Consider the following 24,925-nt stretch of genomic DNA (forward strand, 5'->3'; position numbering starts at 1 on the left):
ATTCAAGCAGAAAGCTCTTGGATTAAAGGTGTGTGCTAGAGCTGTGCCACACCACTACTAGAAACAGGGTTTCCAGTAAACAACACAATACCAGGGTTCAGAGTGTGCTCAAGTATCCTGTAACAGAGGAAGAGAGCATGGAGTCAATCTCTGGGACACACACACACACACACACACACACACACACACACACACACTGTAACCAGACCTCATTGTAATGGCTTTCTTTTAGGTATCTGATAAGGTCTGGAAGGGCACAAAGTTTAATGGAGAGACCTAGAGACCAGATGCAGAAGGTCCCATTTTCTCCTGGAAGGTAGAATCTTATCTTAGCCCTTTGCTACTTCTTAGCTGCCCCCATAGAAGAAGAAAGCATAGGAGAATGTGATGAGCATCTCCTGGGAACAGGAAGAATTTAATATATACCAATATACACATTATATATTATATAGTTATAGACATACATATTTACACACACACACACACACACACACACACACACACACACACAAACACACACAATTTTGCAGAAACAGCTGCCAAAGAGAACAAACAAAAATCCACCTGAGTGAAAGCTCTTGGTGGAAGGAAGGAAACTGGCAGCCAGTGTCTGGCCTACAAGGATCTGGGGTGGGGGGGAACCAGATCAGAAAGATTTCTTTGACATTTCCCTACTCTGCACAGACAGCTGTGGCCCTGACTGTGAACCTTTGGTGGGATCTGGCTTTCCCTCTCAGTTGATGCTAATTTTTCCACTTTGGGGCATACCCATTTTCAGGATTTGCCAATGAGGGCCTGCTCGCTAACCTGTGGACTTTGGACGCTCGAAGGCTACAACAGGAGCCTACAGAAGAGAAGGAAGGCTGCATTCAACACTCCCAGGGCATGGAGTCGTTGGATGATCCCTGCCCCTGAGGCTTCAGCGCTGGGCAGCGGGCTCACTTGAGCAGGGCAGAGGGACTCATCTATCCAAGACTATGCAACCTGACTGCAGAAAAGAATTTTCCCTGCAGCTGTACCCAGACTCTAAGACCCACTGCTTCTGAGACCTGCTGTGCTCCGGACTTCCAGACGTCAGAGGCTTGAGGCGCCAGGCTTTCCCACCCTGCTGGCCCAGTGACCCTGCTGGAGCGCTACAACTTACAGGAGCTGTAAAAGCTCTGCTGCGAGTTGAGACGTCTCCATTTGGATAGCAAAACCCTGCATGGCTATCTGTTTAAGTCAGTTTTTAATCTTGTTAAGACTGTTAACCCCATAGTGTCAGTAAAGTTATCTTTGCTGTCTGCCCACTCCATTCTTGGAGGAGCGCTGCACAGGAACTTGTCTGGAGACAGGAGGGAGATGGTCTCCACCAAGTATTTCACTTCCATGGCAAAGGTGGAGGCTTAGGTGTCCTTCATGGCTTTATGTTCTACAAGTAGAATTTACCTTTGAAATGGAAAAGCGTGTATGGCTCACCCAATCTGAGCCAACAATGGGGTGGATGGCAGACAAGGCACTGGCTTCAACATTTCTGGAAGTATCAGGGACTAATAGTGGTTGTTTCTGACAAGGGGAACAAGAAGCCAGGAATCTTGTTCGGGTAGTAGGGTTATTTATTTGTTTACTTTCTGAGTCAGAACCTTATGTGGTCTTGAGCTCCGGATCTGCCTGTCTACACTACCCTCTCGCTGGGATTACAGGCATGCACTAGCATGTTCAGGGATTTCTTTCGTTTCATTTTATTTTTTAAATGTCTTTTGTACTTAACCTTCTTTCCACTTTGCCCTTTCTTATCCAACCCACTGAGTCCTCACTGTTCCGTCAGCATTTTCAATACGTACTTAATCCAAGACCTGTACACACTGAACTGTTCGTGCAGATTGGCCTCTTTCTCCCGAGCCTGTCACGGCATACCCCCGCGCTTCATCCAGTAAACCTTCCTTTGCTGACCCCGCTGTTTGTAATGGTCCCTTCCCCTACTCCCTAATCCCCCTAATAGCTCAGTAGGCGGCGTCACCTGACACTATGCTTCTGCCCTTGGTTTAGTGTGTGACTCCCTAGTAGGAGGCTGGCTCATACCAGGCAATCAACCGTACCTTTTGAGGTTTTAAAAAATTATCCCTCCAATAGAAACAATAGGCAAGAAATGAACGTTTGACGAGTTAACTGTTCGATGTTCATTTTTAGAGGAAAAAGTACAAACTTCGCAACTTCAGGCACGCAAGTTCTTCTGCGTCATCCATAAAGTTCCTTCGAGCCAAGTTTCCTTCGTGCCTCATAAAGATGGGAAATAACCACTTCACAGATTAGGAAATGTGGGTGAAAGTGCTGTCGTCACGCCCGCGGTGGAAAGTCCTGAGCAAAGTTTCCAGGCCTGATCCACTTGGACCACGTTGGCATTGGGCGTAGCAGTCGGCCGCCGTTGCCAGGGTAACTGCCTGGCGTCTGGAGCGCCAGCCCACAGACCCTCCTCCCACGCCAGCGATAGGCGGAGCGCTGGCCAATCAGAAGAGGACAGAGGGGCGGGGCGCGAGGCCCGGGGCAGGCGGCCCTTCCCCGCCCCGCCCCCTCCCACCCCCCCACCCCGCCTCCTGCCCCGACTTCCGGGTCGCGGTGTTTGCAGGGAAGCGCTCCGCGTAGAGCGTCGTTTCCGTTGCCGGTGTTTGCAGCTTGGGGGAAACCGAGGCAGTGCCAGCTTCCCCTTAGTTCTTCCGCTCCTGTGAGGTGGCTGCTGTGTTTTATTTTTCTCTCACCCTGAGTTGCTGGCGTGCGGCTGCGCAAGCCTCACGGGGGTGGGGGGGGTCCCGCGGATAGTCGGCAGGGTGCCGGGGCCGTCGGGGCTTTGTGCAGCGTTCCCGCGCGCGCGAGAGGGGCGGGACGGCGCGGTGCCCGAGGCCCTGGGGGCCCGCGGCCGGCGGGACGGCCTGCCGGCGCCTGGCACTTCTGTCGCCGTCGTCCGGACGAGCGCGGACGAAATGACTCATTTTAAAGATCCAGGTCCGCGTGTCCGGCACTGGCGCCGAGTGCCCTGCCCCGCGGGGATTTCGAGTTTGACAGTTCCCCGGCCCCCGGCCGGGAGAGGGTGTGTCAGTGTATCCCAGGGCTGCCAGGCAGGCGAGGTCCCCAGCATCCCTCCTCCAGTTATCTCCCCCCCCCCCCGATAACCCCCACGAGGAGTTATCTTTTTTTTTTCTTTTTTTCTGGATTAAAAACAAAAAACAAAAACTCTTGGTGCTTTTTGGCCGTCACCTACTTACTGCCTGGGGGAAAAAAAATCGTGAATTCGTCAGGATGCCATCTGCTAGCTCTCCAACCTGTGTGCTCCAGTTTGTAAAGCCACTTGTAGCGTTTTTTCGTTTGTTGGAGTCAGCTGGCTGGGACAGCTGGGACGCGCTCTCCACCAGGGCTAGGAAGAGCTCATTCTTGGGGAAAGCACAGCTGATGTGTGGTGGATTTGAAATTGTTGCTTGGTTGGTCCTTTTATCCTAGAACTGTTTTCGTTCTAACTTTAAAGGGATGAAAACCGGAAGTAGGAAGCCAAAATATTAAATAGAATTATTTGGCAAGAATGAAGGCGGTTATTATTCTTTTCAGCCATTAAATGATTTGGCCACTTTCCCCTTACTTTTTTTTTTTTTTAAATGACCATTTGGCCAAGAGATAAGTTGACCATTTTGTTAATCATCATTTAAACATGCTGGATATTGTTTCCTTGCTTGGTTGATTAATACTGTCCCAAAATAGACACAGTGGACTAGTAGATTTTACTATACTTTGGGATTTGGGGAATTGAATCAACTTAATTTATTTTTCAGTTTTACAAGTCCAGTTTAAGGCCATTAAGCTCGTGTTTTTCTATCTTCTTCCAGGAAAACATGTTTGTTTCTCTGTGGGAGTTTTTCTATGGGCACTTTTTCCGATTTTGGATGAAATGGGTCTTACGGCAGATGACTGGAAAGTGTGAATTGCAGCGGATTTTTGACACCTATGGAGGTGCACAGAGGACCTACCGAATAGGTAATGCTGTTCAAAATTGAAAACTAAAAGATTAAAACGTAATTGAATTCCTTTTGCCTACTTAATGGTGCTGTGGTTTGAGTAACTCACTGCAACTCACTTTCTTAAGCTCTGTGGCCTTTGAGCCTTTTCACTCCACTACTGACTGCTGAGCATTGAATAATTGGATACAAGAAGAAACTTTCTTAGAGCATCCCATATGTACCCAGAGAATGAGCCCTTTGGGTTTCCTAAAAATGTATCCGTTGTTCTTCAGATCATATTTGCAGTGGTTTGCTAGGAAATGACTCCTCTCCTCCGTTTGGAAAATTTTACACAAATATATGATGAAACCATTGGAAAAATCAATATCTGTTTTCTTCTCACTTTTTACTGCTATTTCTGAGTGGACAGACTGCTCATTGGTTCTAGGAAAGATTATTAGAACCTACCTGGTCCAGGCTCGTCGTGATTGATAGCCACATGGTTATTGAGCACATCAGGTGTGAAGTTGTCAACTGAGTTTGCTGTATCTATAAAGATACCCACTGGATCTCTAAGTCTTTATATGAAAAAAGTGTAAAGATGTTTGATATTTGTGACACAGTGAAGTAATAATATTTTTGATCTGTTAAGTTATACTAATACAAATTTGCGTGCATTTCTTTTTAATTTTTGTAGCTATGGAAGTTTTTATGGTATACATGGGCTCAGGTTAGCTTGCCTTATATTTCTGCCAAATGACAGTTTTTCGATGTTTAATTGAAAATATTGTTCTGACTTCAAACTCAGATGGTTGAGATCTCTGGTTTGAAGTCCCTTTAGGCATAGTAAGAAAGACTTGGGCAGAACCTTAACTCACGACACTGTGTTAAGTGGAAAATCGAGAATTAACCAGCTCCTATTTTGTGTTGATTAAGAATGCCTCGAATGAGGAATTGATGCCGTTAGGGCCAAAGGAGTGAGGTATGGACTGCATCCAAGATGACAGTGGAAGGATGACACAGCGTCCTTGGCCACTCTGATTCCCATCCGGCTGCCTCTTCCAGATCTCTGCAGGCTGTGCTGGTTGGCTCGTCACAGTATGGAGAAGAGCACAGTCAGGCCTTTACTTTGATGCAAAATGTATTTTTCTTACAATTCTCAAAAAGGAGAACATTCTCAGTATATCAGAAACATTGTTTTTAAAGACCAGTACAAATGTTGTCATTGTTGGAACAGAAGCCAGGGTGCAGAGGCACTCACTCTTGGCCTGGCAGCCTGGTCGTTGCTCCTGCCTTCTGTGTTCTTCGATTGCTGGCCCCTCGCTCAGGCCGACGATGAGGAGACTGTAGCGGAGAACACAGTCTCCAGATGGATATCTGAGATCTGAGCTGCTGTCAAACACTCTCACTCTGGAGGTCTGCGTAGAAACAGAACATTTTGGCGAAATTAGGTTGTCCCAGCTTGGTACTTTGTTTGTGGGGCGGGGAAGATCATTCTACCCTCTTCTCTACCCTGTAAGGTTCTGAGGTGATTGTTCTGTTGTCCATGTGGAAATTGTACCTTAAACTGTGAAAGTGATTTATCATTACTATTATATTTTTACTATTTGATTTGGGGCTAATTCAGAAAATGTATTCAAGTGGTAACTTTTTTTTTTTTTTTTTAATTTTAGAAAATTCCTTGACGTATTCCAAGAATCAGGTAAGGGCACATTAAAGTGCTAATTCTAGAAAACCTAACCTAAACATGTTTTGTTTTTGATTTTGTTTTTTAGAAGAATTAAATTTTAGGATGTTTACTTTCTTTGCTATGAGAAACTGTGAGTTAATTTTTCCCATTCTCTGGCTTTTGATGAACAGAAGATTCCTCTTCTGAGGTTTTATCTGTATATTTTGAAGTAGCTTTGGTAGCTTTTGGGGACAAGTATCTTGGGAAAAGGCTTCCCTGAGACTGTGTCCTCAGGGTAGGTTGTGTGAGCAAAGCAGTTTTTGATCCAAAGTGAGTCCCAATATGTAGCGGTCAGTTTTTGCTGTGTAAGAAACAAACACAGATCTTGGGAGCGTAAAGCAGTGTTACTGTGTGCTCATGCACATGTGGGTCAGCTGCAAAGGCTCTTTATCAGGCTGGTCATGTCTGGTCACAGGTGCAGGTTTCAGTGGTCAATGAGGGAACGAGTGGTTCAAAGTGAGTCACGGGAGGCCTGGCAGACTCTGTCGACTCCATTTTCATCCCTGCAAGGCCACAGGCAAGGCAAAGGGTTCTCAAATACGTTCTGTACCCCCAAAGCTGCATTAGGCAGTGCAAAGGGGATGCAAAGTTGGACCAGCACGCCAGGCTACCACACTTAGCCACAGCTCTTGCTGTTGTGTTAAGAGGAAAATCCAAGAATCAACCAGCTAGAATTATCTGTAAGATCACAGTGTTTTCTATATAACAATTACTGCTGTATATTATGACATTTTTAGTTCAGCTATCTGTGAGCGTCTGTATTTTAGATATCCATATAACTAAGTGTTTGCATTTGGTCATAATGTAAAATATGAATCATAATTAAAAAACAAAAACAGAACCGAAGACATGATTCTGCCTGCTGGTGTTGTTTACTGAGACAGGGCTTCTCTGTGAAATAGCCCTGGCTATCCTGGACTTGCTCTCTAGAGGCTGGTCTCAAACTCGCAGAGATCTACTTGCCTCTGTTTCCCAAATGCTGGGATTAAAGATGTGTGCCACCACACCTGGAAGGAATTCTGTTTTTTGTTGTTGTTTTTTGTTTTTGTTTTTGTTTTTTTTTTTTTTGAGGATAGACTAAAACCAAAGACATATAAATGAAAAATACAACCCAGTACCCTTATGAGTGTGATGCAAGAACCCTACAGAACGTCAGCAAATTGATCCTGGTAACTGTTGTTTATAAATGATCAGTACAGGCCTAACAGCTGTTTATGATCAGACCTATACTTATTATTACTTAAGTAAAATCTGCTAGCAATCAACCAAGACACGACACTGTGTCTGTATTTTAAAATAGCCTTAGGTAACCTGGGGCAGGGCAGACATTGATCCTGTAAACTACTTCCCGTATGGGATGCCTGCCCCCATCCCATGCCATCTGCTTCTAATAACTTCTGTCAAGCTACTCCCATCCAGAATCCTGCATACTTGCTAATGTTCTTCATCTGGGCTGAATCTCCATCCACGCCTGCCATGGCTTCTCCTCCATCTAACCCACGAAGGCACAGCCTCCTTCCTCTCTCCTCCGGTCTTCGATCCTGCAGCCTTCTGCCATGTGCCTTGGAGAGGGACCATAAGTAACACATAAAAAGGATAATATATTATGATTGAAGTTTATAATCAGAGAGTATAACTTATTGCCATATTAACAGTCAGAAAAACATGATCAGTTTGATAGAGCCTGGAAAATCTGCTCATGATTAAAAACTCTCTCCCAAGTGTTACAGCTCTTTTTGAATTTGTCTAGCAGGTTTTCTGACTTTGTTGGAAAACCCCATTTTAAATTATAAAAAAAAAAAAAGAAGATAAAAACTCTCTCCCAAGTAGAAAAGCAAAAACTCTCTCACCCTGTTAAAGGCCACCCTGGCCAATCTTCAGCTGGCATGACAGAAAACATTTCGATGTTGAACGCTTTGCCACAGTTAGTTGGGAGCATTTCATTTCTCTGCTTCCATTGAGCATTGCCCTGGAGATCCTGGGCAAGAGAAAAACCTCAGAGCAGAGCTGGCCAGAAGAACTGTCTTTATAAACAGAGGTGCAGTCTGGGAACGTACACAGTCCTGGGGTGCCCAGAGGCTGCTGCTGTGCATAAAGAGGGGACTAAACAGTCTGGCACCAGGGGCGAGCAGTGCCACCTACCACAGCAGTGCCACCTAACACAGCAGTGCCACCTACCACAGCAGTGCCACCTAACACAGCAGTGCCACCTACCACAGCAGTGCCACCTAACACAGCAGTGCCACCTAACACAGCAGTGCCACCTACCACAGCAGGGCCACCTACCACAGCAGGGCCACCTACCACAGCAGTGCCACCTACCACAGCAGTGCCACCTACCACAGCAGTGCCACCTAACACAGCAGTGCCACCTAACACAGCAGTGCCACCTACCACAGCAGGGCCACCTACCACAGCAGGGCCACCTACCACAGCAGTGCCACCTACCACAGCAGTGCCACCTACCACAGCAGTGCCACCTACCACAGCAGTGCCACCTACCACAGCAGGGCCACCTACCACAGCAGGGCCACCTACCACAGCAGGGCCACCTACCACAGCAGGGCCACCTACCACAGCAGGGCCACCTACCACAGCAGGGCCACCTACCACAGCAGGGCCACCTACCACAGCAGGGCCACCTACCACAGCAGGGCCACCTACCACAGCAGGGCCACCTACCACAGCAGGGCCACCTACCACAGCAGCCAGAAGTGTTTAGTGAAGCAGTGAGTCTTTAGCACTAAGACCTGTGGAGGAATTCTCACCAATTAAAAGATTCATTAAAACATTAATTCCGAAGTTGACCTATGAGTTTGTGACGTTTTAACCAAAATTTTCAGTGGTCTGTTTTGAAGACTCTGACAAGCTTGCTTATAAACTTATGCAGAAAGAGAAGGGGGTGTTCGGGGTAGCTTAACTGATATTCTAATAGACCCAACTTAAAGGACGCACTCAACAGGGCCTCCTGCACAGAGAGAGGACAGAGGACGTTATCAGACAGGCCAAACAGAAGGTCACCTTCTTAATGTGTTCACTCAGTGCATTGTGGGAAGAGAAACTGCCAGCAAGGGGAGAACCAGATGTGGGGGCTGGAGAACCAGATGTGGGGGCTGGAGAACCAGATGTGTGGAGCGGGAGAGCAGGATGGGGATGGGCAACAGTTCTTAGAGCCTGCTGCTATCCTCTTTTTAAAATTAATTTTAAAAATTTAGCATATTTTTTTGACAACTCATAGATATGTGCAGTGTGTGTGCCATGCACTCCCTACTGTCCTCTCCTTCCTGTGCCCCCTTCCTTTCATGACTTGGCTATTTGGTTTTCACCTGATGAGTTTAATTAGGTTTGCTCTTAGGAATGCGGACAGGAGGCTTTTTAGAAACCACACATGCACACCCTGTGAGCACTGAGGGCTGGAGTGCTGGTAACTACACAGCCAGGGCCTCCACCCAGGGCCTCCACCCAGGGCCTCCACCCAGGGCCTCCACCCAGCGCTGTCTGTTACTCTCCTGAGGCTCCTTTGGCAACTATCCTTCCTGACTGTCAAATTTTGGTGTCTGGGTCCTCTTCAAGCCAGCTCTCAGAGAGATCTAAAGCAAATGTGATTTCTTTTTGCATTTTAATATCTTCTTTGTAAAGTTGATTAAATGCCTCAAAACAGACTTCTGATCAGCCTGAGGGACTTCTCTCATTCTGCTGTTTCTTGATAACTAGGTCCTACGGAATGCAACACAGGCTGCCGAGAGCGAGCTGGACAGATACGTAGTGGACATAATGAAGGAGAAGAACATCTGCCCCGAGAAAGACACCAGGTGTGCGCGCTGTTCCTCGGTGACAGGCTGGAGCCTGCTGGGCAGAGCCCTGCACTGTTGGACAGTGGTGGGGAAGGCTTGTGGGTGATGCAGCCCAGCCCTGTCACCCCGTAAACATTGAAGTCCAGAGTGCTGGTAACCACACAGGGCTAACCCAGCCAGGCCCTCCACTATTCTCCCACGGTTAAATAGGATTGGCTACTGTCCGTCCTGCCCTTCAGATTCTGGTGTCTGCATTCTCTTCAAGCCAAGCCCTCCTCAAACCCTCAGTGTGTGTCACGTGTTCTGCCGAATCCTTACAGGAACAGGCTGCGCTGTGGCTGTCTGCAGGCAGCGTATTCTTGTTCTACAAGAGTTGCCAGGTAGCGGGCCAGACAGATGATGGGCACGCTGAAGGCCAATGGTACAGTGAAAGACTAGATGTCTCCTGTGTTGTAATCAGTGCCGTTAGTAGACGCCTATGTAAGGGAGCTGGAGGGTGGTTTTGGGGATGTGACGGCACTTAGGGAATGAACCCTTGAGGTAAGAGGCATCAAGGCCACAACCGCAGCAGGGGGTGAGTGCCGTGCAGAGGGTCTGAGGGCACTTCATAGACGGGGTGGAGCCTGAGGGTTCTGAAAGGTTGATGGATTGGAATTGGAAGTAAAGGTTAGCATGTGGCCACTAGAGTCACTGTGAAAAGCATGTTGCTCCAGAGAAAGAAAGTTACGGCATTCGGAGAAAGTGACGCAACTTGTCATAGGTTGTTTTGTATACACTTCAAATATTAGAGGTGTAGCTGTGTGGGCAGCTCAGAGAAACCATGTGAGCGAGTTATTGTAATGGAGTCAGTCACGCTTTCATGCTGTCTAGAGCCTGTTCTATCATAGTCCTGAGTGATTCTCTGCAGGGCCTTCAGTGCATCTTATTAAACTGAAAGCCAAAACCACTTCCTAACAGATGTGTGAACCACAGGCTTTTCTTTATGGTGATAATAGGTCTGATTTAGACTAATAGTTTTATCCTTTCAGTTTTCAAATCTGCATGAGGACGTGCTTACTGCAGATAACTGGCTATAAACAGCTCTACCAGGATGTAGAAAATGTGAGGAAAAAACCCTACGATTCTGCCAATGCACAGCATGAGAAGCTGCTTCTCAAGGTAAGCGCCTGGCCAGGGCTGAGGCAGTCAGCTGCAGCCCTGAGGCCTGCACTGTCCTCCTGTTTGCTTGCTTCCTGCAGACTTTGTGTTAGGTTTCATTGATAGGGAAAGGTTGGTGCTCAACAACTTTTACTTGATAGGCATCTTTAAAAATATATTCCTGTAAAAGTTTAATGTTAATTCTGAGATAAGGGCTGGAGAGATGGCTCAGAGGTCAAGAGCACTGCCTGCTCTTCCAGAGGTAGTTCAGTTCCCAGCAACCACGTGATGGCTCACAATCGTCTATAATGAGATCTAGTGCCCTCTTCTGTCCTCCAGGTATAAAGCACTCATATACATTAAACAAACAAACAAACAAATTCTTTAATTCTGAGATAAGTTATCCATTCCCCAAAGGGACTGTCTTTAGCCTCAAAACCGGGCTCAGAGCCTGTTTACCTAACTTGCTAGTTGATATTGGGCTTTCCGCCCGCAGCACTGAAGCTGTGGAAGTAGATGGGCCTTTAGAGCACTGCACCACTCCTGAGACCAGCACAGCGTCAGCTGGCGCACTGCAGCAGTGGCCTCCCACAGTGAGGAAGGAGAGACCACCTTCCCTCTGCTGTTCCTGCTGTGTGCGTGTGTGAGGGTGAGAGTTGAGGCCTAGGGAAAGTGCTGAGACTGCAGTGTGGCCTTTCATCCGGGGAAAAGGATTCCAAGGCCTGGGGGACAAGGTCCGACTTGCTTCAGGAGAGCAGCACTGTAGCCGGGGGAGAGCTGCTTCCTGCCCAGCCTCGGCTCCAGGCCACACTGCCTTCAGCAGGGCTAAGGGTGTGCTTCTTAAAACAGTCTTTCCTTCCTTCTTTCTTGTTTTTGATTAAAGATTAAACTCTCAGCATCACAGCAGAGCAAACTGAATATGGGTCGGTCCATTTGCCCAAGATTGTTATTATCAAACAATTTAAGTCTAATATACAAATATTGGCTAGTAAACACAGACAGGTCACTACTCTAGATTTCTGTGGATATTACTTTAAAAAACCAATTCTTCACAACAGTCATTCTGGTTGGAATAGATACACTACTTTTTTTTTTTTAAGTGATTTATTTATTTATTTAATGTATAAGAGCTCTAGCTGCATGTACACCTGCATGCCAGAAGGGGGCATCAGATTCCAATATAGATTGTTGTGAGCTACCATGTGGTTTCTGGGAATTGAACTCAGGACCTTGGGAAGAGCAGACAGTGCTCTTAACCTCTGAGCCATCTCTCCAGCCCCCAATGCACTACATTTTAATTACTGTCCTTGTTGCTCTTAGAATGTGCCTATCAAAGTTGTTGAACTGAAAGTATTTAGTTATGAATTAGATAAACTAAGAATAGGAAAATGTCGCAATAAACCAAGAGCATCACAATTATGTGTAACACAAAAACATGTTTATGTAGCTCTGGACTCTTCTGATGCCCACGAAAAAGTTGAAGGCCCGCATCTCCAAGCAGTGGGCAGACATTGGTTTCCAAGGTGATGATCCCAAAACAGACTTCAGAGGCATGGGCATACTCGGATTAATCAATCTTGTGTAAGTGAAAATAGTTTCTTCTCCTTGGCTGAGTGACAGTCTGTGTTTTGTCCAGTCTATTTTAATCCCAGGAAGGATTAACTGTTGATTCACATTGACTGTAAGTTTTCTTACCTGTAATGTTTGTTAGTGTGCTAGCAACAGTTCAAAGGTGTGTGTGTGGCTGTGCGTTTGCACGTGTCTATTTGTGCATCTGTGTGTGTGTATCCATCCGTGTGTGCGTCTGATTGCTCACCAGGGTCCGCAGTGCTTTTCCCTCCTTTTACTTTCTATCCTCAGTTCTGACCCTGCATAAGAATCAGGAACACTTCTTTCTGGTTTTGCCCTCTTGTCTCCACTGCAGGGGCTCTGATTCCGTTTGGGAAAGCAGGACGGGTTAGGTGACGTGCTCTTCACCACCTCTGGCTGGTGCCCGGAACCCCCACTTATCAGGGCTGTAACAAATTGCCTTTTCCCATAGCACTTAGGCTGCAGGATAAGTCACAGCTGACAACCAGCACTAGTCAAGTAAGCAAAGTGGAAGATTGAGTTCTTAGACCAGTGTTCCTCACGCTGTGGGTCACATATCAGATATCCTGCATACCAAGTGTCTACATTACAATTCATAACAATAGCAAACTTACAGTTATGAAGTAGCAGTGAAGTAATCTTATGGCTGGGGTCGCAGCATTAGGAAGGTTGAGAACCACTGTCCTATGTAGACACACAGGTGGGTAGGCTGTGGTGTTTGAGTTTCTCTGTGGCCTGTGACCTACAGACTGTACACGGTGCTGAGAATGGGAAGCCAATAATTTCTTTGGATAATTCTTACCATGAAAAAAATCTGAAATTGAACTAAACTAAGTTACTACGGAGAAAACTATTCAGGTCAATATGGATAAAGCAGTTGGGGGAAAGGATATGCCATGAGGAGATTTGAAATTAGAAGGGCTTGTCTGTTTGGGAATGTCTAAAATCTTCTCTAAGTTGTATGTAATTCTGCTTCCTGAAGATAAATCCCACAGTAATCTTTAAAGAACTTAAGTGCCTTCCCCGTCTCCATCAGAAGAGCGTCTCACTGAGCCTGGGGTTTAGGTAATTTGATGGAGTTTGACTCTAGACTGTTCTGAGGGTTTTGCTAGACTTTAAATGGAGTGTAGTTTCTTCACTGTATTTAGAGCACTGGCTGATGTGACAATGGCCAGGGTCCACGTGCATCAGTAACAGTCTGCTAGTCAGCAGGCGTGGCAGAGAGCACAGTGAAAGCTGCACTCTGAGTATTGGATAGGATGCGAATTAGCAGGTTTCAAAACAGGAACTCAGGTCGTTTCTTCTTTTGTAAGCAAATAGCAGGTGACTTCTCTGCTAAAATGGTTCTGTCGAGAGCCAGGCTGCCCGTGCTCCTTGTTTGGTAGCCTGGTTCCTTTGGATTAAATTGGGACTCAGTAGCCTTTGGGGGCCGCTGAGGTGGCTGAGGTGGAGATGGGGTGGCTGTGGCAGCCGGGGCTACTGTTCTGACAATAGCACTTGCTTGCTCTGAAGTATTAACCTGCTTGCAAGTGGAACATTTTCATTTCATTATTCTCCTTGAACTTGTTTAGGTATTTCAGTGAAAATTACACCAACGAAGCGCATCAGATTCTTTCCCGTTCAAATCACCCCAAATTAGGGTAAGCTGGGCAAGTATTAAAAAAAGCTGGACTCTTGCAGTAAAAATGACTATGTGAATCTGAAGATATTTAAAATTGTACCTTAAAATGATGCTATTTTAACAAGTGAGACTGTAGAAGGATATTACAAACTATTGTAAGGAAAATGACCATAAATGTTCTACATATTCCAGTAAATTTTATCACGTGGTGTAGTTTATAAAACAAAGATAAGAGTTCATATTTTTTTCAAGAACTGTTTCAAAGAAGGAGTAGAAACTAGCATTGAAGTAGGAACGTCAGTTAGCTTTGCAAACGGTAAAGGAGATGCAGACGGAGGCCTCGCTACCAGCTTTGTGCTGCTTTATACAGACTAGCGAGAGCAAAAGGCTGGGTAATGCAGATGTCCTCTTCTTTATTGTTTTTAGATGTCACATGGTCAGAAGTTTTATTTTTATTTCTTAGCTTCTATCTAGAAGACTAACAGCCTTCAAAAACCGAACACTTTGATCTGTCTCACTATCTAAGTTTAGAGAGGTTCCTGCAAAGTGAGTCCTGTGCTAGCGGAGCAGCACAGCCAGTTTGGGGAACTAGTCAGCTGCTTGTGTGCTGTAAGCTTCTGCTTCGAGCTGTCGGCTAGCTGTGTAACGGGCGATGTTTCTGACGTAGGTATTCTTACGCAATAGTTGGGATCAATCTTACAGAGATGGCTTACAGCCTACTGAAGAGCGAGGCTCTGAAGCTTCATCTCTACAACTTTGTCCCTGGGATGCCCACGATGGAGCACTTCCACCAGTTTTACTGTGAGTACCAGCCTGAGCGAGCACGCTTACTCCCAGCAAGGCAGATGTATAGTTTTTAGCCTGATGCCTCTGAAGTTCAGAACTCAGGCTCGTCATTTGATTGTTTAAGGTCTTTGCTACCCCAGGAGAATGGTGGAAGCCGATCTCTAGGTGCACTTTCTACTTCACGTTCTATATTGAACTCAGATTGTCAGGAGTGAGCGACAAGCAGCCTTATCCACTGAGCCCAAGGTGGATGCATACTTTCTGGAGATGAGATGGTCTGAATATGATTTTTAACCCCTTGTGGAGAATGTGCTTGTGTGTTTTTAATTGCAGGTTACCTCGTATATGAGTTTGACAAGTTTTGGCTTGAAGAAGAACCGGAAAGCATTATGTACTTCAACTTGTACAGAGAGAAGTTTCACGAGCGGATTAAAGGGCTCTTAATGGATTACAATGTGGTGCTCACTTTGAGAACATGAACCGTCTGCGGTATCTCTTTCTACCACGTTTTGCACACACAGCAGAATTTATATGTTATTATAGAAATTATCTGATCAACTACACTCTTATATATAATTTCATACAAAAATTACTTCAGAAACTATTTAAGAAAGCTAGCGGACAATCAGTGTATGTTTACAGTTGTTTGTACACTGTTCTCCAAAGGTCCCTCACTCTTCCAAAGAGCCCTCCCGGAGTCACAGGAGCTACAGTTTGGCACTTGGGACTTAGCCTGTTAGTGCAAAAGTATAAATCAGGTATATTTACGTTTAGCCCGCTGACTAAAATGTGCACGAGTCCGTTCTTACTGTTCTCAAGCTGGTGTCACCTTCACAACTCTGCAGCAGCATCATCCCCTCCTGAAGTGGCTTCTGAACGCTTCGTCCTCTCACTCCTAGGCAGATGAGCACTGGGGTCTTCTGAGGCTTTCTTTACGTCTCCATTTTAGAGTGGGGAGAGCGCGGCTCTGTCAGGGAGGGGGAAGTCATGGCAGGAACACAGCAGGAAATGAGAGGACGGCAGCGCCAGCGGCAAGCTTTCTGTTTCTGGGCAGCACACTGTGGAGGTCTGACAGGTTCCTAGGCATTTCCTCTTGCTTGGTGTTTGCTTTTACGAACTCTGGAATGGCCCTTCCTTCATGTTGCACTGAGGCCATCTGCCTGGATGCCTTGGATGGAGGTGCCTCTCTGAGAGAGTCTTGATTACATGTGAAACAGTGTCTTTTAAGAGAAAACTATCTCTGAAACTTACGAAGAAAACTTAGAGGTTTTGAAAACTGTTCCCCATCGTTGGCGTGTTTGATTGCTGTTTGCTTTGCTTGCCCTTGCTTTGACTCTGGTGTTTCTGGGTAATGTAGGGACCCGGTTAACAGGCTGTGGTACCACCGCAGCCTGGATCCTGACTGTGCATTTGTATAGCTTTATTCTCCCAAATCTCAGGAGGGCAACACGTACTGTTGAGGATTATACATGAGGAGACTCTAATGGCATGGTTTCCTTTTGGCGTGTTTTAGGGATTTGTTCTCAGAACAAACTGAAAGAAGCTAAAGTTAGGGAAGATGATTGGACTGTGGAGCGCACCCTTTAGTCCTGTGGGAACCAGCGCATGACATCTGAATTTAATCTAAGACATGGTGATGTTTGCACATCTTTTAATATCAGGTACTTAAAGGCTAGCTTGTGTGATGGAGGAAGAGTTGTTACTTTCCCACAATTTATTGATGTGTTTTGACAAGCCCCTGTCTTCATACTTATCAGAGAGAGAGGGGGGGGCGGAGAGAGAGAAAGAGAGAGAGAGAGAGAGAGAGAGAGAGAGAGAGAGAGAGAGAGAGAGAGCGCACCAGCCGTGTGGATGTCTCATTACAGTGCATGGGCTAAAAATAATTTTTCCTTAAGGAAGATGAAACTTTTTTTAAAAGTAGGTTTGTTTTATAATACTAGAAAGGATTTAACTTTTTAGTATTAGAGGAATTTAATAATTGATTTCTTATAAGGGACTTGTCAATGCTGATAGTATATTTTTCATTTTTGAAAAATCTTTAGTCATCCAGGTTTTATGACGGATTTTGTAGCTAAACCCTAACCAGGAGCACATGGTCACCATTGTCGTTCATCGTATTACAGTGTCTGCGTGTCCATGGGCAGCGGTGTGTTAGTGTCTGGCTATTGTGCTAAAAGCACTTACCTATATATTGCAAGCTTTCAGCAGCATAAGTTGGACTGATTTAACTCTTTATCAGCACATGTAATAAAAAGACTACTTGAAGTGTGAAAGAGGAAATAATAACTAATAATAATAATAAATAAGTAATTATTTCCCAGCAGAAAAACTCTAACGATGCTATGAACATATTGTCACAGTCTAGTTAATGTCACAGTCTTTAAGTCCTCTTTTGTTTGTACAATACAGATATTGTTTGTTTTTTACTAAAATTGTCATTAACCTTTTCAGGTAATTCTATAGTGAGCTGATCTGTAAGCCAATGACAGCTTCAAAGCTCTGATATTTTGGAATCTTGACTATTGCTAGTTGACATTAGACTGTCCAGAGCCCTCTGGCTGACAGGCCAGGCACCTGCAGGAAAGTGACGGCACAGGCAGCTTCCTTTACTTTCAGCAGAAGTCAGAACTAACTCAGTTTCACCATCCACATGTAGGTGCTTATCTGTCTAGACCTAGCAAAATTCCAGTGCAGCGAGCCATGGTCATGGCACTGAAGTAGCAGCAAAATTATGGTAGTGTAGCATAAATAAAGTAGAATCAATGGGAGGTCCATTTTTGTATGTCAGAGAGTGAACAGAGTTTACCAGGGACAAAAGTAGCATAAAATATAACTGCAACAGTTACAGTTCAGATGCTCTAAAAGGCAATCTTTTTACAAGTTAGAGACACCTGAGGCATCAGTGACCCTAGACCAGCCTCTGTAAATAAATGTAACAATACAACTAGGCATAAAAAGGAATTTAAACTGGCACCATTTACAGTTCAGAAATCAGAATATTTCTTCTTTTTTTAAAAAAAAAAAAAAATCTCTGGTTTTCTCCTTTCTATTTCAAGAGCTACTTGGATTTGTGTGTATTTTTCTATGAAAATGTTTGCAGTCTTTATTTTTCCTTCAGTATTGGCCGTCATTTTCATGTCATTCTGGTCATTGGGAGTACTCATTGAAGATGATTTTGGTTAAAAGTTTTGCTGAAAGAAAAACTATTACTTGGGTGTGACAAGCAGCTGCTCATTTCTGCATCAGAAGGGCGTCATGGCACAGAAGACGGAGCTCAGCCCAGGAGGGTGATAGTCAATTCTTGTGATCAGGACTGGGGACCCCGGCTGCATCCTTGGGATAGGTGCTCTACTTTAATCCCTGAAGGAGCTTTGCCGCCATGCTCCTGTGCAGGAGTGTCTCCACACAAGCAGCTTTGAGATGGAGGCCAGGGCACTTAATACTCTGAGAAAAATCACTTATGTTTTTGTTTTTTCTGTCTCCAGTTTTTGATGAGAAAAAGTTTAAATGTAGTGTAGGTAGGACCCAACAACCACGTTTACTTTGGTAGGGTAGTTCCATGTTTTTGTTAAAGACTGACAAATACTTAAGTAGTAGTGTTCCCTGGAAGGAAAGTACCGGCTGGCGACTTAAACTTTTGTCTATTTTGCATCAAGCGTTTGAGTTTCAGATAAAAGCAATAGTGTAAGATGTGATGTCCTTTTGTTTGTGATGTTAAATGAGAAAATAAAAACATGGTGGAAACTGTTGCAAGCCTTTCTGTGGGTGCTTGGGCCGCCTGTGCCCCTCCCTATGTAAGTCATTTGAGTTCAGGAAACAGTGCTTGCTTAAATTACAGGTGAGTGCTAACAGATCTGTGACATCTAACTCTTCTTGTGACTGTGTACAATCCTCCTGGAGGAGTAAGTGCTTAGGAGACTAGAAATATGCTTTATTTTACAAGGAGCCACAATTTCACTCAAACTCATCCCAATCCACCCAGGCGTCACCAAGGGTAGAAGTGATTCATATTGCACATTTTTCTTTACAGCGTTTCTTGGTCCTATTTACATATTAATACTTTATTCTTATAGTTGCATGGTATTCCAGTATGTGATGTATAGATGTACTTTATTTTGAAGTAAGTCTTTATACAGGAGACCCGGGTAAGGCTACAGCAGCAATCACTGAAGCTCCTCTTAATTATAGATGTAGAAGACCAAAAGGATGAGGGCTGAAGACAACGCCTCCACCACAGCGCGCGTTTTCACAGAAAGCTGTTAGCGATAAGAGTACGAACAAGACAGATTATAGGATTAATATCAGGCCCGGACCAAGTGCTTCCAGATTCTTGGCATCTTACCCAAGAATGAGATAAAGGTGCACACTGATTTTAAAAATTGTAACTTTCTTCAGAACAGTACTGGGGGCTCCAGGTTATTGCCCAGAGCGCATGGCGGCAGGCGGCAGGCGAAAGGCGGCAGGCAGGCACTAGAGCGGCAGCCGAGGGCTCACATCCACAAGCACAAGGCAAACAGAGAACTAACTGGGAGTGTTGAGGGCTTTGGAGCCTCAGAGCCCACCCCTCCTGATCCCTCCAACAAGGACACACTTACTTCTTCCCAAAACAGTTTTATGAACTGCAGATCAAGCGTTCAGATATATGAGCCTACGGCACCATTCTCCAACAACACGTACACGTGCCCAGCTACGCACAGGTGTAACGGCAGATGGGGGGGGGGGGTGGTTCCGTAAAAGTTCACCTAGAATATACAGTTTGCCCTATTGTGAATGCACGTAAAACCAGTCTAGGCCAGGACACCTGCCTTCCCCTCCCTCCCCTACCCCCGGCCCAAACACACACCTGGATGTAACTGTACTACAATTGAATAGAACCAAAGTGGTGATAAAAGATCAACACTCTTGTGGGAAACAAACAAGGTGACTGGAGTGATGGCTTAGTGGTGAAGAGCACTGACTACTCTTTCAGAGGATCTAAGTTTGATTCCCAGCGTCTACGTGGTGGCTCACAACCATTCCAGTTCCAAGGAATTCAACACCCTCTGTGGCCTCTAGCGGCATCTCTCTCTCTCTCTCTCTCTCTCTCTCTCTCTCTCTCTCTCTCTCTCTCTCTCACACACACACACACACACACACACACACACACACACACACACACAATGCACAGAAAAACATCAAGACAAACACAATAAATACTTTAAAATTTAAAGGCCGCTGAGATGGATCAGAGGGTAAAAGTCACTACCACTAAGCCTGGTGATTATGTTTGGTTCCCGCAGACCCACGTGGTGGGGTAGACTGTTGTTGGAGTGCAAGTTGTCCCCGGACCTCCACATACATGCTATGGTATTAGTGTGCCTACGTGCTCACACAGCACACAGTAGGGTCATCAGGAAAGAATGAATCTTAATGAGAAGGATTAGCTGCAGATAAGCCTGTAGGTCATTGTTGTGATTGGTTATAGACGTGGGAGGGCCCAGCTCCCTCCAGGTGGGACCTCGGAGGAGGTGGCCCTGGGGGGTATAGGAAAACAAATGAGACAGCCAGGATGATGGAGCCGGTAGCTTCTCTCCTCAGTGGTCCCTCAGCCTCCACCCTCCAGGCTCCTGCCCTGGTTTTCCTCAGTGGTGTTCTATTACTGCTAAGTATTTTCTCACAGCAATAGAACCCCAACTAAGACAGGCACCTAAGAATAAATGCACCAAATGTGTCATTATGCATTTGGTAATATCTGGCATGATGAGACCACGCCATGCTACATTAAAAACAAAACTAGAGGGCTGGAGAGATGGCTCAGCGGCTAAGAGCACTGTCTGTTCTTCCAGAGGTCCTGAGTTCAATTCCCAGCAACCGCATACATGATGGCTCACAACCATCTGTAATGTGATCTAGTGCCCTCTTCTGGCCCGGAGGTGTACATGCAGGCAGAGCACTGCGTGGATTGGAAAATATTCTTTGTATTGATCTTATAGATTGAATGTAATCTATAAATTAAAGCTTTTTTTTGTCTCCTTCATGATATGAACACAGAGGGACATCTTTGCCTCAAACTGCTGTCGCATTTTATATCCATGCGGGGTAAACTGTTGTTGGAAGGATAGTGGGCAAGACAGCCCTGCAAGCATGTTTCCGTTTTCACTCATGTCACTTCTACTTAAGCACTGACAGAGACCATCATGGAGTCAAACCCAAGACACATAGTGGTAAAATATAATCCGTGCCCAGGTGCTGCAAAGTGGCGATTTATGAAATAGTAGCTCTGTTGGTCACGCTGGGAAGAGGCTGACTCATGTAGCTGTCCTACACAAATGAGCACATTTGTGTACCAGGACATATGAGCATCGGGTGAAAACAGCCCTCCAAGGATGGCCAAACGAGTCTGTTACGTTAGATGACAGAGGAGTTAGACGTGGAGAAGTCGAGGTTTTGAGGAGAACGCATTCCCCTCTGGGGTCTGCCGAGGGGCACATCTCAACAAGTGCATTTTGAGATTTCTGATCTTCAGAATAGTAAGATGATAAATCTGTGTGGTTTGAAGCCAAGTAATCTGTGACAGTCTGTCACAGCTGACATAAGAAATGAGTACCTATGTCACAAGAATTCATATTGGCATCGTAGCCTGAAAGGAATGCTCAGATGCCCAGCAAGCAGAACACCAAGTCTGATCATTTTACAATAAAATGATGGGTCCTGTTGATTGTCTGGGAGCTGCGGCTCTGAGAAAATGCATGGGTAATCCTAAGTCTACAGCCAAAAGATGCCACACACCCAACAAATGGTTTAATGTACATAAAGCCCCCAAATAAGACAATTGGAGGATGAACGCGTACATGGGAATCTATGTATTTTTTAAATGACTGGGCAACGCTAACAGTAAAGGTAAAGTCATGTGATGGAGGTGGATCCACGTACACACAAGTTTTTGTTCCTTGAGCTTCGCTATGGCTGTTTGCCCACTTTGTGATAACTTACTTGGTCACACATTTGTGTACTTTTATGTTTATGTGTTATTCCCCAATAGAATTGTCCTCACTAAAACTTGAAGAGAAAAGCAAGCTAAGATGATTCCAAGCAAGAGAATTGCTGACTGGGTGGTGGTGGCTCACGTCTTTAATCCCAGCACTCTGGAGGTAGAGGCAGGCGGATCTCTGTGAGTTCAAGGCCAGCCTGGCATACAGAGTGAGTCCAGGACAGAGAAACCCTGTTTTGAAAAATCAAAACCAAAACCAAACCAAACCAAAACAATAACAAAAAACCAAAGAGTCAGACAGCAACCATTTGCCACTTGTGTGAAGAAGAAGAAGAGGAAGAAGAAGAAGAAGAAGAAGAAGAAGAAGAAGAAGAAGAAGAAGAAGAAGAAGAAGAAGAATCCTTAGCTGGGACCCTTCAGCCTCCAGAATGACGCTGTTAATCAGGATGCTCCGTGAGCCACCAGATACCACCTGACACCCAATTACTTCTGTTTCTTTGGATATGAGCTCGGGACCTGTTCCTGTTTTACCTCTCTGCACACAATGTCAGGCACACGTTTTCTGACAGACTTTTCTGTGTACTGGGGTTTAGTACCTTAATTCCCTTCATCTGCTACTGCCATGGGGGAAGCGGGTGCCAGCAAAGAGATGGAGCTTCATTCTTTCTTCCTCGTTCTTGAAACATGGCTTCCTTCCGAAGCCAACCTGAGCAAAGGCTTTGCAGTCCCGTGGAAGGTGACCCCAGGAGACACTGGCCAGACCCTGGGAGACTGAGTGGGAACTCAGCAGTGCAGAAAGGGTCTTCATATTAAGCAGAATGTGGTTGCATGCAGCTGGGGTTTGACCCCCCCAGTGGCATCTTAGCCAGGGATTGGCGGGAATGCAAAACCGACGCACCATCCCATTCTTCAGCGCTCAGAGCTGTGCGCATGCGCGTTTCTGGCCCAGCTCCCAGGTGCTAGACACAGGTAGACAAGGATGAGTTTTGGTGAGAAGACCCTTAAAAAGGGAGATGCTCACACAACCATAGGAAATCAGATCCGAGCGCACCGAAATGGTAAGCGCTGCTAAGCAGTTCGTCTGGAAAGACTGGAAACACCCACCACAAAATTCTCCTGCAGTTACCTTATGAAGAATGGAGGCTGTGGGTTTTGGGTATGGTTAGCCCTCTAGTCTTGAGTGCTAGTGGAGACATCCCTGGCATGCATTGTTGAGATGATGGGACATGCAAGGTATGGGGCCTGATGGAGGTAATCAGGTCCTAGGGGCACCTCATTTGTGAACAGATCAGTGCTGGTCTGGAAGAGAGGGCCATGTCTCTCTGGATTGACTTCCCTGAAGATGGGTTCCTATAAAAGAACAAACACGTCCTTTCCCTGAGACAGATAAAGGGGACTCGGCTCTCCCGAGGGCCCAGGGCAAGTGTTAATTGTCAAAATGACTGTTATTGTTAATATTAGGGTCTTTAGATCTTTGCCCTGAGGATGCCACCTGGTATCCATTTTCCTGTAAGTAAGCAAAGACGTTGAAGGAAGGGACGGTTTGACTGGTCAGTAGGCATCCTTTGAACTCTTCCCTAGCTGTTTGGAGTGAAAGAAGCACCCGTCAAACATAGCAGGATCACCCTTGTGTCAATACTAGCTGTTTTGAAAACTCCATGAGTGCCAAAGAAAGGCTCTGATCACCCCAGCTCCTGAACGTACAGCCTGAGTCAGGACTATTTCAGTCCGTACCAGATTCTGCTCTCACAAGGCTTGGTGAATGCTCCAACCGCTTCCACACAGGCTGGAGGAGGAGCACGACCCCTGGTGGTGCATCGCGGAACTGCTATGATGAGCGTTTAGAGGTGAGACCGTGATTAGTGTGAACACACTCTTTCGTTTGCATGTGATGTGGCTACTGGATCAGGCTGCTTTGGGTCACCGAGGAAGTCAGCTGGGAAGTGATACCTGTTCTGCCTTCCCTGGCATTGAAACCTTAAGTACTATAAAAGGTTTCTCTCAAGCGGCCTTCTCCTTCAGCTCAGTGGCTTGCGAACCAAGCTAATGGCCAGGACTCTCAAACAGCCTGGCTAATAGCTAGGACACTGTGTAGTTAGGCACGGAAAATCTCATCTTCCTATACCTACACAAGAGTCTCAATGCCCTTTGCTGTCAAGGCCTGAGGGGGTGGGGGTGGGGTGGCGCTCTGATGCTGCCTAGGTGCACCTGAAAGCTACAGCCCAGGGCTGCAGAGGGAGATGGAAACACAGAATCAGGCACCTCACCCAAACCTGGCCAAGGACCACCGCGGCGGCTGCTCCCACCCTGCTGCCAGCTGTTGTCATATACTGATGGACGCAGAAGTCACCGAAGAATATGTTCCTGCTTGCCTACGATTTCTACGTGGTGCCAACCCCCACAAAGCAGACTGTCATAAGTGTGAGGCCCAGGAGGGGAACCCGCCAAAGCAAACACAGCCTGAAGCCTGCTAAAAAGTGTCCTAACTGCCTAAGGGCTTCCTCGTCCTTAGCTCTGGCTTCAATCTGGTGTCCTCCCTGCCTCTTTCTGTTCTTCTGAGCGCAGTTTGTAGGGAGTTGGGGAATAAAAGAAAAAGAAAAAAGTTCACTCCGCTGCTCCTGGTCATCTTAGCATTATTGTAGGAAAGACACAAGATTCACCAGCAGCAAATGACCTTAGTGACCAAATGAATCCCTTGTGTCTCCAGCTATGAGTTATCATGGCTGCTATAAAACACTGACTCCAGATATCTGTATGAAGTGAGTTAGTTTATACTTCTGATTATGAAGAACTTCCATTGCTAAAGGGTCAATCCTTTATTCAAGCTGAGCCCTGACTCTTAAATTCAGCTATAGCCTCCTCCAAAAGACAAATTGTGCTTGGAATTAGCAATACTTTATTGATTATATTAGCTGTGAATTGTGCTTAATGAATAAAATGAATCTGCAACACTTCCTTTGGTAACTTCTTCTTCTTCTCCTCTTCCTCCTCCTTTTTCTTCTTGAGACACCCTTTCTCTGTGTGGCCCTGGCTGGCCTCGAACTCACAGTGGTTGGCCTGCCTCTGCCTCCCGAGTGCTGGGATTACAGGCGTGTTCCACCACACCTGGCTGATAACTTCATTTTTAAGTGTTTATGAATGTAAACTATTATTCACCAGTCTGAACTATGATTAAAATTATTTATATACAGTCATACAATCCCATTCACCCAAAAAACCAGTTAAATACAACACCTTATAGACATTTTCTTGTCAGGATGTTACTGGACGCTATGCTTTCACACACCCCCCTCCTTAAGCCAGTAAAAATTACAATTATGTATATGTATTAGTTTT

At 45.7% G+C, this 24,925-nt stretch overlaps 1 protein-coding gene and 1 long non-coding RNA gene across 5 annotated transcripts; one reads left to right on the forward strand and one right to left on the reverse strand.

Moving 5' to 3' along the window:
* Nucleotides 1–2,553: 2,553 nt before the first annotated feature.
* Nucleotides 2,554–18,367, forward strand: ELMOD2 (ELMO domain containing 2). 4 transcript variants are annotated; one of them, XM_084755601.1, is made up of 9 exons: nucleotides 2,554–2,706; nucleotides 3,852–3,999; nucleotides 5,636–5,664; nucleotides 9,406–9,503; nucleotides 10,514–10,643; nucleotides 12,070–12,203; nucleotides 13,784–13,852; nucleotides 14,501–14,634; nucleotides 14,953–18,367. In XM_084755601.1, the coding sequence occupies exons 2-9, from the start codon at nucleotides 3,858–3,860 to the stop codon at nucleotides 15,096–15,098; spliced, it is 882 nt and encodes a 293-aa protein (XP_084611727.1). In that variant the 5' UTR covers nucleotides 2,554–2,706; nucleotides 3,852–3,857; the 3' UTR covers nucleotides 15,099–18,367. The 4 variants fall into 4 exon arrangements, with proteins under 4 accessions (XP_084611727.1, XP_084611729.1, XP_084611730.1 ...); XM_084755603.1 differs by having other exon boundaries at nucleotides 14,518–14,634; nucleotides 14,953–15,067; XM_084755604.1 differs by having other exon boundaries at nucleotides 14,536–14,634; nucleotides 14,953–15,067.
* Nucleotides 17,645–23,742, reverse strand: LOC311582451. Its single transcript, XR_014774124.1, has 2 exons — nucleotides 22,186–23,742; nucleotides 17,645–18,875 (listed from the first exon to the last, which is right to left on the reverse strand). It is a non-coding gene; the product is annotated as an uncharacterized lncRNA (long non-coding RNA).
* Nucleotides 23,743–24,925: the final 1,183 nt, after the last annotated feature.

This window comes from Acomys minous (assembly GCF_964271855.1).
Source record: "Acomys minous genome assembly, chromosome: 14".
Lineage (NCBI taxonomy): Eukaryota > Metazoa > Chordata > Mammalia > Rodentia > Muridae > Acomys > Acomys minous.